We start from the raw sequence: 15,709 nt of genomic DNA on the forward strand, positions 1-15,709 counted from the left end.
CTTAAATGTGGACCCTTAAAATCCCCACTCCGACACAAGCAACTGTACTCCCTGTCATTGCGTTCAAAAAACTAACCATTTCCATATTTAACATGGGGCAAAAACTTCTGTTAAGAGCATAGACCTCTTTAAAAGCCCTTGGTAAAAATTCCTCCTAATTATACATACACAAAAGGTACAGCTTAGAATAGTGCATAAGATTAGACCAATCAAACGTACCACCAGACGAATGGAGCCACCAAACAAATGGGAACAATGTGATTCTCCAATATACATATTACATGTTTCTGGACTGGCAACTAACATGTCATTCAAGCATTGGTTATAATACATCTTTCAAAAAGTATTAAATAAAGCGTAGGCTTTTTACATATAGCGCAAGCTTCAAATATGGCAAGACATCTTTTAAGTTAGTAAGGGAGGGTGTTAAAATTCGGAAGCACTTCATCTTCGTCAAATGGTTGTCAACTGCGGCAGGCTCGTCTCTGATTCCAGTTACGCTTACCGTACAAAAAGAGACAAATAGTACATAAACAGTAAAAATACATTATGTATTGCTAAAGATAAAATGCTACCCGATGGCATTCACATCACTGGTAGAACAGAAGAAATCTGCAACAACAGTCATTCAGCTTATTCGGGTGGTTTATAATAACCAACAAGTAGTCTTCACACCGAAGGATCTCGGAAGCAGATATTTACACCTTTTGTTTGTTTGTAACAGATGTGTGAATGCGCTCAACCTCATTTGATTACACTTTTTAATCTTTAACCTGTGAAAAGATGTAAGTAACTTACCAATCCAATGCTCAAAATATGTTTTCTACAAAGTTTATTCCATGTGATTCGGTGGAAATTTGATCCATCTTTGTCGATGTGGTTTTAACAACAATTAGAACTTCTCTACTCGCTCTTTTCTAGCATTCCTCAAAGACAGACTCTATGACCTCCTGGCCGACAATGTGGCTCCATTTCAGGCAGAGGACTGTGTTGCTGGCTCACCTTGGCATCGCTTAACATCTCCGTGCCAGGAGAGTCTGACAGCTGCGTCTGTCCTCCCGGGCTTACCCCTGAAACCCAATGACACCCTGGGGGCATTGCTACCGAGACAGAAAGAAGCATCACTGTTGCTCAGGATAGTTTGACTCGAAGCTGACCCACGAGAGCATGTTGATACATCCTCGCATCAGTTTGATGGTTGAAAATAGCCATCTAGGAACATGCTGTAACTGTATTTGTTGTCATATTTTTGGAGTTGTTGTCCCTGGAGTTGGTCCAGAAGTACAAATTACCTCCAAAATGAAGCTGGTGTGAGGATAGAGAGAGAGAGACACTTCCTTTGTTCTGTTCTCATCCTTTCTTTATAGTTCATTACAGGCCCAACTGCCGTAACGTGTACTGCAGTGACTATAATGCAATCTAGTGCTCAGAAAAGGACGCTTTGTACTGTTATGAGTGCAGTTCCGCCTCTATCTGAGTTCAGTAATCCTTCTCTGCCTCTCACAGAACTGCTGTTTTATTTGCAAGCAGCCCTAAGCAGCAGTTCCGTTGAACTCTGAACATTTCACACTCTTTAATAGTCCCTAGGTGGCTTGTACATTAGATGTCATCGGCCCGTAAAATTGCACAAGGCTGTTCAAACAAAGTGTGCTACTTTTTAGACACAGCTGTTTGCTCGATACACAGATGTTTTATTGTCACGTAAAGGTACAAGAGGTCACCGTCATAGTGCATAAAAACAAATCCAAATTTTGTTATGTGGTGTTGCCTCTGTCTTAGAGCAAAACAACATGTCCATTGTAGATGATGAAAGAGAAGACAAGAACTTTTTTTGATCTGCTGTATTCAAAGTGGGCTGTCATCCATTACAGCGCCCCCTGCTGTTTGGTGGCAGTGTGGCAGCCAAACGCCTGGCTGGGAACAGCTTGGAGCGGCAGAGAGGGAGTGAGGTTGACAGCTGTGTCCATCAGTCATTTGCCCCGAGGAAAGAGAGGACACATAGGCCTAGTATTGCTACCATTTTCCTTGGTATTTTTCTCCTCAGCTCCAGAGACACCTGAACTCTTTTACTCCTAAACCAATGCCCACAACCACATTTAGTGATTTTCCATGTTGTGTGCATTAGTATGCTACAATAAGGTTTTGCTGCTACATGCTAGACTTGGCCATCAAACCGTTGGATTAATAGGTTCTTGCTTCGACCAAAAGGATAATTATTTACATTCAGAAGTATTAAAAGAAGCAGGCTGTTTGACAGATATTGCAAAAAATACACATAGGCCAGTTTAGCAAACTTGCTTTGGCAGTGCTACTTATGACATTGCAGGACTTGTTCTCCTAGATGTGTGCTCCTCCGTCACTATGGCACCTGCGGGCGACTTTCGTCCCCTGAAATGTCTCTCTTGAGGTCTGTCGGTAATAGAGACTTGCTCATTGACCTTGTCTTTACCTGTGGTTTGTCTCGAACAAGAGTTTGAAATAGAAGCAGCCAGAATAGATTTGATGTTGATGGTTTGCGCCCTGGACAAGTTTTGGAGCACATTGGACTATACCAACTTTATCTAGACCCTTATTTGTTGGCTGAAATACCAAGAACCTGTACATCACAACTCTCTTATTCTTCTCTCACGGGACACCTGGATTTCTCACTGCCCTCTTCCTTATGTTTCTTTGCTGTACTTTGTCCTCAGTGGTCTAGAATTGTCGGAATAATATCTCACTGTGTGGCAGCTCTTGGCTGATGAAAGTTGACAGCACAATGGCCTTGTCCAGAAGAGTGTGAAGACTCCTGAGGTGCCAGGCTCCTGCCCTTTGCTATTGGACACATGGGTCCCAAGCACAAAAGACATTTGAAGGCCAGGAGTACAAGAACAACAGGCCAGAATAGTGGGAAGTACGATTACCAGGGATACAAGGCCCTTCATGAATTGGAATCAAGACCATGCAGTGCTTTCCCCCTTCGGTTCTCTGGTGAATACAACTCTAGTCCAAATTAAATAAAAGTAGGAAACATACTATAAATATAACTGCATGTGTAGAAGCTTTCACATCCAGTTGCAATGTCTAATCGAAATCATGCTTTCTTGTGTTTTTGTCCTTCCCAGGCTTCCCCTCAGACCGTCACTTCTGTTTTGCTGTTTGTGGGCAGTCCCTTGTGTTTCAGGTGGAGATGCGGAGACTGTCCATACCCCAGAGGCTGCGTGAACAGTTCTGGAAGAGTCTCGATGCTAAACTGCCGCTTGTTGGAGAAGGCCTGACGCCGACTGTTAGGCTGGGACAGCGGTGGCTGTGGCTGCGCCATGAGAGGGACTTGATGTTGGACATGGCTCTTGTTAGGGTCCCAGGCCTTGAACGCCGAGCTGGAAGTGAGTGGGTGAGTGTTGGTCTTGGAGATCTTGGGCTTGGGGACTTGAGCAGATGTAATGGTGATAGCCAAAGGAGTATGGATATCTGGAGGGGGAAGGAAGGGCTTATCTTTTGGGTGGAACACAATCGGCTGGAAGGTTGCAGACGAGGACTGGCGGTGTGCGTAATCCATCATGGGGTAGCTTTTGGGGTAGTAATCCCTGGCTGTAGTATCTGCAGTGACAAAGGGAATGGAAAGACAAACAATTAGAGTCATTGAGGCTAAAATACAACAACAATGTGAAAAATATTGAAATGTTTTGTTTAATAATGTCATTTGCACACTAGCACAGCCTACAGTATGCAGTGTACAAACCTAATACATGTGTCACACACTACAATCGCTATATTTAGTGTTCAGAGGATCTAATGAGTAAAACACGTGGAGCAGAAGGTCATCAAGTGTGATGTGAGGATGCCCTTGGCACATTTACTTCACGCCACACACACATGCCTGCACATACATTCACTTGAGGGAGCTGTGGCTGTACACATCATAGTCATGATGAAATATGAATTGTGTATGTCCTGAGGCTGTTTGAACAGATCAATGCAAAAAAATAGTCCAGAGAAGAGGTGCGCATAGTTCAAAGCAGACAATAGAATGGTTTGGTCTGGTAAAAAGGTACTATATTGACATTTTGAGGCACAAAGACAACCTGCCATCTAGGTTTGTAGAACTTTTTAAAATGTACAGTTACACTTTTATTATGAAACTCTATTATGAAATATTTTACACTTGCTTTGTGGAGCCAATCAATGATTACTCTGGTCTCATTACAAAAACCGCAAAAGAACTAAAAATATTTACATTTAATTATTGTGTGTACTATTATAATATAATTAGTGATATTTAAACCAGTTTGATAAAAGTTAGCTAATTGTGTAATAGACACAGATCAGGGATAAGAAATAAGGATAAGAACATGATGTGGTTTAGCATGTTAGCAAAAGTTGACAGCGGAGAGTTAGCCTTTTAGCCTGTCTCGTCAAATTAGCCCATCTCCATTGAGCACTGCAAGCTATAGACAGGGCCGCTCGCTTCACTGCCCTCAGACATAAACAACCTTGCCTCACTGTTTTGTCATTTTGGTCTCCTTTTTCTCCCCTTTCTGACTTTCTATACAGTCCCTTCTTGATATCGATTGAATTGCAGCTAAATCATATACTGTAAATGCTGCTGGCAAGGCACACAAGCAGGTAGCATAGTTTGTGTATACGTGTGCTCTCCTGGCCTGATGGGAGCCATTGTTTCTGCCAAAAAACTGTAGCCATTAAAGTAAATCTGTGAAGTTGGCATTAGCCACTACTGTTGTGATTGTTTTGACCGTATCAGTATGGATGAGCTCACTGTTTGTGGTTGTGCGCGCGCAAATGTCGGCTAGTATTACAATCAGCGTAGAAGGTCAAAATTAAACCTGAAGGGGTTTTAGGGACGTTGTTTGCTGCTGAGGGCTAATACCATGTTGTCTCAGCACTACACATCTGAAGTGTTTGAAGAAGTGGCAAATTCTGACATATTCACCCAAATGAGGATGTTAATTTGTTCTCGTGGACAGTAAATTAAGCAGTAATTTGCTAATGCGGTTAGACACGCAGATTAGCTCATTATTGTTTTAAGTGTGTACATCCAATATGCACATTTGTGTGCTTTTTAGTTCAGGAGTGTTTTAATTTGAACGTGATGAAATCGGTTAACTTTCAGTGAACAGGTAAAAATTGGGCAGTGTACAGTATATTCAGTTAGCATGAATTAATTAGGGAGTGTATTTAAAGAGAAGGATGCTGATAATGAGCAAGAGAAGAACAGATTTAAAAAAACACAACTGCAAACACACAAATTAGCGGTGTGAAGCTTCACTTGGCTTATGATTCCATTTCACTGCAATTTAGAGGCTAATGTTTTCATTATAGAAAAACTTGTCAACAATTTCAAACTATTTTATTAATAACAATTATAAATCACAATATAGTTTTCTATTCTTTTGATTTTTCTTTGATAATAAAATAAAAACAAAGAAGAAAAAACTGACATAATCAAAAGTATATATACTGCAAGTAACAGCACTCAGCCTCTTCACCCTTGTGTATTACTCTGCTCACATACAGCAACAAGTAGAGGACACTTTACAGTTTTACAAATATTGCTGCTGTTGGACAACATAATGTACTTTTGAGGCTTTTTAGTCAAGAATGTAGTTGTTTAGATTGTAACTATGCAGTTTATTTATAAGGATAGTGCCTATTTTAAAAATATTTATAATTTCGGAGATTCAGTGCATCAGCGGCCATCAGCCTGTCTGAGCAGACCAAAGAAAGTGATGGTTGATGTTCTGCCACTAGTTGGTAACATAGACCGCATAATAAGTCCTTAGAGGGAGATAACTCAGCATTTTCTCAACGTAAGTTTTAAACTACAGCTGAACAAATCATTATAAATCAGTTTAGTGACATTCTGAGTCGATCTCTCTCATTTGTATTTTGTAGTGCTGTATTTATATCACAGAAACTGGTAGTGTTTGCTTTGCTTTGGCTTTTTCAGGTTTAAACCTCTTAGCCAGCATCAGGGCGTGGACGCACTAGGGGCACTAGCTGTTTCTTAACATTTCAGTGTTTACTTGTAGATTATCTCAAAATGAACATGTGTAATCTTAACAAACTATACATCATTCTAAAGCTACGGCCCTCAAGCAGTGATTGTAGCTAGTTGTTTTTCAAAGGGAAGCTCATAAAGAATGTATTTGCTAAATTTGTGTAAGTTGTACAGAAAACGCTTATTAAATACAGAGTGAATATCACCATAAAAACAAGACACACACGCATTCATTACTGTACATCAGGGTTTATGTTGAAAGGTAAGAGTCCACAGAACAAAATCCCATCGAACACATTTAGTCCACTGACACAATAGTGTTGAATTATGGATGGTTATTCGTTTGTTTATGTCACCGTTTCTGCCGGAGACCTGTTGTTTACATTGTTTACTATGTTATGTATGCATGCAAAATGGCGTCTTTGTAGTAAAAAGCAAGTCGATGTCATAGCTTACAGTGTTACAGATAAAATGAGACCCCAAACTGAATAAAAAGTCAAAGGTATATATTATAAAATTATATTATTGTGATATCTTGATTTCAACAGTGAAATACTGGGAAATCTCTGTAGACTGATGGCATTTCATGCCGTTCACCTTTATAATCTTAAAATGTCAGCAAAATCGCCTCTCTTGTCATCACTTTAGACATTATGCTAGAGAATCATTCAAATACTAGCTCTAACGTGACATTTGTGAAGTAGCATTGGTTACTGCTGTTCTGACGTCAGCTGCACATGTGAATGAATGGCTGAAGAAAGTAGTTCCTCATGCAAAATAGTTTTTGAGGGTCTCCGTGTTTGATTTTCTTTTTTATACACACGATTATGGCCTCGAACTGTTATATAAAAGCAATATCACACTTCACAGTCATTTAATTCAGTCAAATGAATTAAATCAGTTACAGACCCATTAATGTTATCACAGACTTTCAGTTTTGGTTTCTAATACTGTATATACTGTGTTATGAACAGCATATATTAAATACAAAAGCTGCTACTATTGTGGTACCTTTATAAAGGGCACACATTTGTATCCACATTGGTACTTAAAAAACTATTTTGTTGTTTTGTTGTACCATGAGGTGCATTTTTTTTTACTTTTTAAGCTACTAATATGCACATGTATAGCCCCATTGTGGACCCATTAGGTAGAAACGTGCACCTTATGAAAAGAATACAACCACAGTGGCAGCTTTTGTATCTTCTAAGATACTGTATTACCCATTATTATGTAGATGAGTTTTGGGTTTTATCTTCATTTTTGGAACCCTATAATAAAAACATCTTCATGGTTACACTAAACACTTTAAATACTGTTTTAATAAATCTTTTTGTATGTTATATAATATATACTTTTTGTTTTTGTTTATGAGAGGCTTAGGATATTGAACACATCATTAGCTCATAAGTTCATTAGCTATGAATTAATCAATCAATGGAAACTCCTCACTGTGTGTGTGTGTGTGTGTGTGTGTGTGTGTGTGTGTGTGTGTGTGTGTGTGTGTGTGTGTGTGTGTGTGTGTGTGTGTGTGTGTGTGTGTGTGTGTGTGTGTGTGTGTGTGTGTGTGTGTGTGTGTGTGTGTGTGTGTGTGTGTGTGTGTGTGTGTGTGTGTGTGTGTGTGTGTGTGTGTGTGTGTGTGTGTGTGTGTGTGTGTGTGTGTGTGTGTGTGTGTGTGTGCGTGTGTGTGTGTGTGTGTGTTTTTAGTCCTGAGGGTTATTCAGGCTCTGCAACACGAGAGAGTGTGACATAAGTGGCTGATGATGTCACACACAGGAAGTGCTCAGAGAGTGAACATATGTATCAAACTAATGAACAGACGGTAAATGTTCCCACAGCTTCTCTGTTCCTATTTTTCTTTCCTTCTTCACGACTTTTTATTTCCCTTAGTTTGCCTCTATCTCGGTCTATTGTCTCCATCTCTATCTGTCTTTTCTTTATGATCATTATTCTTAAATGAAGACTGTACAGAGAAGTTTTCTTAAGCACTCCATTCACTCCAGGCATCTCTGTGCGCATGTTCCTCCGTCATCCTCTCGTCTTTGCCTCCGCTTGCCCTGCTGAACTCTCTCCTTGCCAAGCACAGTCAGAGCTGATCCAAACGCAGCCATCCAACAGACACTATAATCTAAAACTACACTTCCTCTGATGGAGGGAAAATAAATCCGTTTCAGCATTTGTGCGTATGATCCTCTCCTGTCTCTTTGATGATCCTGATTTTCATATTTAGTCCACAGTTCTTTTTATATTAGTGAGATTCTACTATACTGTAACCACAGGTGTAAAGAAAAGAAATCAAATGTGTGAATCTTATAATAGCTGTCGAGAACATGCACAACACGATAAAATAATTGTTCATTCATTCATATTCTTTTCGGCTTAATCCCTTTATTATTCAGGGTTGCCACAGCGGAATGAACTGCCAACTTCTCCAGCACATGTTTTACGCAGCGGATGCCCTTCCGGCCGCAACCCATCTCTGGGAAAATAAAATAACTAAGAAATCATTATTATTATTATTATTATTATTATTATTATTATTATTATTATTATTATTATTATTATTATTATTATTATAATGATTGTTAATAACAATTATAATAATTGTTATTACTATTGTTATTATTATTTATAATAATAGTTAATAATCATAATTAACATTATTATTATTAATAACAATCGCAAATGATAATAATAATAATAATAATAATTATTATTATTATTATTATTATTATTATTATTATTATTATTATTATTATTATTGTTGTTGTTATTATTTATAATAATGGTTAATAATAATAATAATTATTATAATTTTTTATAGTTGTGAATAATAACAATAATAACAACAACAACAACAACAATAATAATAATAATAATAATAATAATAATAATAATAATAATAATAATAATAATAATAATAATTGTAGAAGTAGCATTAACAGAAATAAAATCAAATGTCAGTCTGCACGGTTTACTCATAGGTTTACTCACGGTTTGGCACATTTACCGTACCAGAAATAGGAAAGGGTTTATAGTTTGCCAGAAAGTAAAAAAAAAAAAATGTGTGTGTGTGTTTCTGTGTCTGTGTGTGTGAGAGACGTGTGGTGCTCTCACACCCTATCTTTTAGAAGCCGCTTTTTCTAGAGGAGTTGTGTTTCAAATATTCTGTGTTAGTTGTGAGCTGAAAGGGCCTGAATTTGTTCATGTTTCACTCAAAAAATAAATCATTGGATAAACTCTATTTAATTGAGGACAGGATTTCCATATAATAAATTAGTTTAGCACCAGCTAAAAAAGAAATTTACACAATTAAATGCAATTGAGTTGGTCCAACATGATTTTATCAAATAAAAGTTAAAATAGGTTTGTATTTTTATTTAACTTAAACTCAAAGGTCTGATAATATCATTTATGTCTGTGTCGTACGTTTTGAAGTCTCTTAATTGTATTTGAAGTTATCCTAAATGAACTAAAAGAGCCATTTTAAGCATATTTCATGAGTTACATTTAGTTGAAGTTAGAATTATTAGCCCTCCTGAATTATTAGTTCCCATGTTTATTTTTTTCCCTAATTTCTGTTTAATGGAGAGAAGATTTTTTCAACACATTTCTAAACATAATAGTTGTAATTACTCATTTCTAATAACTGATTTATTTTATCTTTGCCGTGATGACAGTAAATAATATTTTACTAGATATTTTTCAAGACACTTTTATACAGCTTAACTAGGTTAATTAGGTTAACTAGGCAGGTTATAGAAATTAGGCAAGTTATTGTATAACGATGTTTTGTTCTGTAGACTATCGAAAAAAATATAGCTAATAATTTTGACCTTAAAACTGTTTTTAGAAGTTTAAAAACTGCTTTTATTAAAGCCGAAATAAAACAAATAAGACTTTCTCCAGAAGAAAAAATATTATCAGACATACTGTGAAAATTCCCTTGCTCTGTTAATGTCATGATCACCAGCGATCTAGAAGCTGCAGATTACAAATCCGCCATTTCTGGACTATAAGACCCAGTCATGCTCCACACACACACACACACACACACACACACACACACACACACACACACACACACACACACACAACCAGTTCCAGATCCTGACTGATTGCATACACACAGCTGATGCTGCTCAAGTATTGATTACACACACATACAGTATATACAGCTCACTTTGAGACACTCATTGCTGAGTCTTGTCTACTGTTTTAGTGACACTACAACACGTTTTCCTTTGTCTTATTTTTCAGTGTTTTTGATCCTCGTCTTGTTTATTTGTTTAATCCTGTTTGCTGCCTGCCTTGTGACCATCTGCCTGTTATTTTGACTACAACTCTGGATTGCCCCTCTACATCTGTTTGCCCCTGTATTGACCACTGCTTGCCTGACCTTGCTAATAAACCTGCATGTGGATCTGGACTTCTGTTGTCAGTGTCACTCCCCTTGTTATAGTTAAACATCATTTGAGAAATATTTAAAAAAGAAAAAAAAAATCAAAGGGGGGTTAGTAATTCTGACTTCAACTGTACACAGTACTTAGACTGATCTCAGAACCCATTTTAGGACTGTTATTGCTCACTGAGCAAAGCATCACACTGCATTTTTGCTGCCAAAACTCAAAGCATGGGTGCTTCTGCAAGGTGGTAATCTCAAAACTCAAAGCATCAGATAAAACTCTTCTAAATCTTCAAACTAATGTGAAGATTAGACTAGTCTTTCTATTAACTTTAAATTCCTAAGATTACTTTTATTGTCAACATTTCCCTCTATTAATTCAATCTCACACAAAGGATGCTGGGAACTACAAATCCCCTAAGTAGTTGGACCAACAAAATTCCTTCATGTTGTCCCAACACAGAATGCTTAAGTTAATGTAAAGGTTTACAGATTTAAGTGGACAAGAATTGTGTCGTCTCAGTACATTTAAAACAGTTAGTTTGAACAAGCAGCAGTTATTCACTTATTTGAGTGTACATCTTTTTCATCCTCAAACCACGCTTACAATTTCAGAAGGCAAAGATAAGATCCAATCTGACCAGACCAATTGTTTTGCTTCATAATATTGGATGTATCATCAGGAGCCACATGTATTAGTTTCTGGTCACACTTTATTTTGAGCTACAATGTTTGCTATTAGCAAATCATTAATTATGAATTTTAGCTCAACAAACTCCCAATTTGCTGCTTGTCAACATTTTTACTGTATATAAATATACTGTATATAAAGATAGTAGTTGGGTTTAGATATTAAGACTAGGGATGTTGAATAAGATCATTCAGAAAATGTGCTTTATAAATACAAGTAAAAAGTCAGTATATTAATAATTGGGCACTAATAATCCACTAGTTAATAGTCAGAATTGGTCCTTTTAAAAGCAAAGTTAATGAGTTTTTGTTTTTGTTTAGTTTCATTTCGTTTTGTTCGTGTTTTCGTTTTGTTCATTCGTTCGTTTGTTTCGTTTTGCCTGAGAAAGTCTGAAAGAGCTGACTGGCCGAAAACCGGACTGACATAGTTTCAATCTACTAGAACTTCTACAGTATGTTAAGCTGCTTTGACACAATTGTAATCTACATTGTAAAAGTGCTATAGAAATAAAGATGAATTGAACTGAACTGAACACAAATATAAAGCACTAAGGCTTATGGTTTTAGATAAAAGCATTCAGTGCACTTATTTATTGGATGGACTGAGGGTGAGTAAATTAACTTCAAATATAACAACGATCCCTGTAACAAGCTTTAGTGTCCTTGAGTCTGTTTCTGTGTTTTCAGGCTGTTATTCGTTCAGCGTATATGACATATATTTTTCCTTCTTTTCATATAGAACTCATTAGTACTTAACAAACGATTTCCCATCAGCCTCCATTTCTCAGAGAGCATGTATTTTCACATCTCTCAGGAGGAAACGCAATAAGAATGAAGGTTAGCGGGTTGTTTGGTGAAGCTGCTGGTCTGTTTCAAGCCTGACTGACATTGATAAGGTCGCATTACTTATCTTGTGTTTGAGTCCATTAGCATATCTGTATGTGTGTACTGCACGCGCTCTCCAGATCACTCACCTGACAGTAAAGTTGCTGTGATTTTAACAACATGTGAGTTTTTTCATGATGTGAGATGTGATATTTGCATATGGGATTATCATGTTCATATATGCGTGAGGTTGTGTGTTTACCCTGCAGTCAATGACACTGGGAAACATTTGCAATGGTAATCAGTGGTTGTGGGTAAAGTGACCTTGATGAACATGTGTGTGGCGTTTATGGTGTACATTACCAAAGCTGTTAGTGTGGATATTAGCCCACTTCACACAGTAGTTCCGGTAAATTACTGTAAAATGACCAGACTGACTTTTAAGGTAAATGCTCAAATGTGTTTTTACCTACATTTCAGGGTTTTTTTACTGGTAGGACTCCATATTTATAAACTCGGTGATGTCAGTAATTAGAAAACACAGTAAATGCTGCACCAATTTCTTCCTTCAGTAAAATAAGGTTAAGCATTTTAGTTTAGAAGCCTGTTTACACCACAGAATAAAAAGCACAAAATGTAATTGCAGCTTTTCATCTTACTGTACTGTATACACTACCTGACAAAAGTCTTGTCGCCTATCCAAGTTTTAGGAATAAAAAATAATAACTTGACTTCTAGTTGATCATTTGGTATTAGAAGAGGCTAATATGAAAGGCAAAGGCCTCTAGATTAAGCTTATTTAATAAAATAAAATATGATTAAGCCTTGATTTTTAGTTATTTAATTAGGAGGGTAAGGTCTGACTTTGCTTAGACAAAAGTCTTGTCACTTAACAGAAATAATGTACAGTATAGAATATAAAGTCATGGTGCAGTGGAGAAAGAATTAATATTGCGTATGACTCCCATGAACTTGAAGGACTGCATCCATACATATCCGCAATGAATCAATTAACTTATTAATAAAGTCATCTGGAATGTCAAAGAAAGCGTTCTTGCAGGACTCCCAGAGTTCATCAAGATTCTTTGGATTCATCTTCAATGCCTTCATCTTACCCCAGACATGCTCAATAATGTTCAAATCTGGTGACTGGACTGGACAATCCTGGAGCACCTAGACCTCTTTTGTTTGTAAAAACTTTGATGTGGAGGCTGAAGTATGGGAAGGAGAATCTACCCTCTTCTGTGGTTTGTAATGTAATGGCCACACAAATGTCTTGATACCTCAGGCAGTTGATGTTGCAATCCATTCTGCAGATCTCTCGCACACCTCCATACTCAATGTAACCCCGAATCATGATTTTTCCCTCACCAAACTTGACCAATTTCTGTGAGAATCTTCTGCAGTATTTGTGATGATTGGGATGCTGTTCATCAGATGATTATTCCGAAAAATCTACCTTCTGACACTTTTCCGAATGATCAACTAGAACTCAAGTTATTATTTGTTGCTCTTTTGCTCTACACTATCTGACTTTTGTCAGGTAGTGTAGTTTATATCTCACACTTTTTTTCTGTCTAACAATTTTTTTTCATCTCAAAATTCTGTGAAATTCAGTGAAAAATGCGGGGATTAAACCAGGATTGTGAGAAACAAGTTAGAATTGAGATACATAAATGTAGACTTGTGATATGTTAACTTTTTAACTATGTTAACTTTTTAAGTAAAAAATAACTCATGAATATTAAAAAAAACCTTATGAAAAGAGGTTACAACCACAAAATAGTATTTACCACAAAGTAGTATAGTAACTCAGAATTATGAAAAATAAACTGAATTGTAAGATATAAATTCTGATTTTCATGGTTAAAACTTAGTCTAAATGGTTAAAAGAAAGTCTAAATTGCGAGACGCAATCTAAGAATTCTGAGAGAAAATCTAAATTGCAAGATACAAAGTCTGAATCACAAAGAAACTCTTACATAAATACAGTTAAAGTCAAAATGATTAGTACTATTTTTTATTTTTCAAGTATTTCCCAAATTATGTTTAACAGAGCAGGGAATTTTTCACAGTATTTCCTATAAAAAATTATTTTGGAGAAAGTCTTATTTGTTTTATTTAGGCTAGAATGAAATAAGTTTTTTACATTTTCAAAAACCATTTTAAGGTCAATATTATTTTTAGCCCTCTTAAGCAATATTTTTTTTCGATTGTCTTCAGAGCAAACCATTGTTTCTTGCCTAATTACCCTAACTTAGATTCACACTGATCACATCATCTGATTCTTGTGTTTGGATTTTGAAGTCACTAAATGAATGTGTTTGTCAGAGATGAAACCCAGTGTCTGGTGATGTCTATGTGTTCCAGATTTCAGGCTGTAATTGAGTGCAAAGGATTTGCAACCAAGTATTAAAAAGTGAAAGTCTAATTTTCTTATTATTATTCTTTTCTATTACTTTTGGACCCTTAACAAGTGGGAGGCACATATGCAAACTGTTGAAATTCCTACAGCGTTCACCTGATTTGATTGTAAATACCCTCAAATTAAAGCTGACAGTCTGCAGTTAAAGCACATCTTGTTTGTTTCATTTCAAATCCATTGTGTTGGTGTATAGAGCCAAAAAATGTTAGAATTGTGTCAATGACCAAATATCTATAGACCTAACTGTGTGTGTGTGTATATATGTATGTGTATATATATATATATATATATATATATATATATATATATATATATATATATATATATATATATATATATATAAACGATAAAGCGTTCTGTTTACACATAGTCACAAAATGGTAATTCAAGAGTAATTTACCAGGAAAAGCTGTATGTGTGAAAGATTAAAGAGGCGGTGGTGTGTGATGTGTGTCTTACCCATGGTCTTTAGAGAGGAATATTTGTTGAAGCCCAGGTTGTTGTGTGGCTGAGAAAGGGTCATTGCGGGACTCAAAGGAGGAAGCGTGACGTTATTCAGGTGATTGTGCTCTGGAGGAGGAGAGAAAGCATGGAGAAAAGAGGACAAGGAGGAATGAAAGAGTGAAGAAAAGAGAGAAAGGGACACAAGAAGGAGGGGTTGCGTTAGTAAACGGGAAGTCAGCACATTTTTTAAAGAGATGAGTGCATGTGATTATACAGTAAAGGAGAAACCCTGCTGTTCATTTAAGCAAGGGGAATGAAGGACATACATGCAGACAGAGGAAGATCTTAAAGCTGGAGCTCAGGTGACAGCAAGGTCATGGATTCACACTGATCACATCAGCTGATTCTTGTGTTTGGATTTTGAAGTCACTTTAAATGAATGTGTTTATTATGTTAATGGAGGCTGCTTTTACATAACACTGCAGTTTTATTCAAATTCAAATTACACACAGTTATATTTTATGCATGTACACTTAAAAAGAGACTTAAGTTTATAATTACTCTTTTTTTTTACTTTTCACTGAAAAACTCCATCAAATAAGATCAATTGACATAAGAAGTGGAGATCCCTAAGATATTGCATATTCAGCTCTCTCTCTCTCTCTATATATATTGTAGCCTATATTTTTATCTTTAATGCAATTTTTTTTTTTTTTTACTTTATTGTTTTCAGACATTCAAACACAACAACTTACAAATTTGGTCCAACAAACATTCACACAACAATTGACAATAAAACATGCAATATACAAACGATCCATACAGAAGTATAGTGATAATAGATTAATACAATACTTTTAAAAAATTACAAAAAGGAAACATAATGAAATAAATGCAAAAATAATGCTAATAAATAAATAAA

At 36.4% G+C, this 15,709-nt stretch overlaps 1 protein-coding gene across 1 annotated transcript in view; it reads right to left on the minus strand.

The window, feature by feature from the left end:
* Positions 1 to 1,804: 1,804 nt before the first annotated feature.
* Positions 1,805 to 15,709, minus strand: part of LOC130221111 (protein shisa-8) — a 108,711-nt gene continuing 94,806 nt past the window's right edge. Inside the window, exons 3-4 of the mRNA XM_056453441.1 lie at positions 14,803 to 14,913; positions 1,805 to 3,579 (exon numbers count right to left, since the gene is read on the minus strand). Of these exons, the coding sequence (XP_056309416.1) occupies positions 3,113 to 3,579; positions 14,803 to 14,913 (578 nt within the window). The 3' untranslated portion in view covers positions 1,805 to 3,112. The remainder of the gene's footprint in view (positions 3,580 to 14,802; positions 14,914 to 15,709) is intronic.

Source organism: Danio aesculapii, chromosome 3 (assembly GCF_903798145.1).
Source record: "Danio aesculapii chromosome 3, fDanAes4.1, whole genome shotgun sequence".
Taxonomy (NCBI): Eukaryota; Metazoa; Chordata; class Actinopteri; order Cypriniformes; family Danionidae; genus Danio; species Danio aesculapii.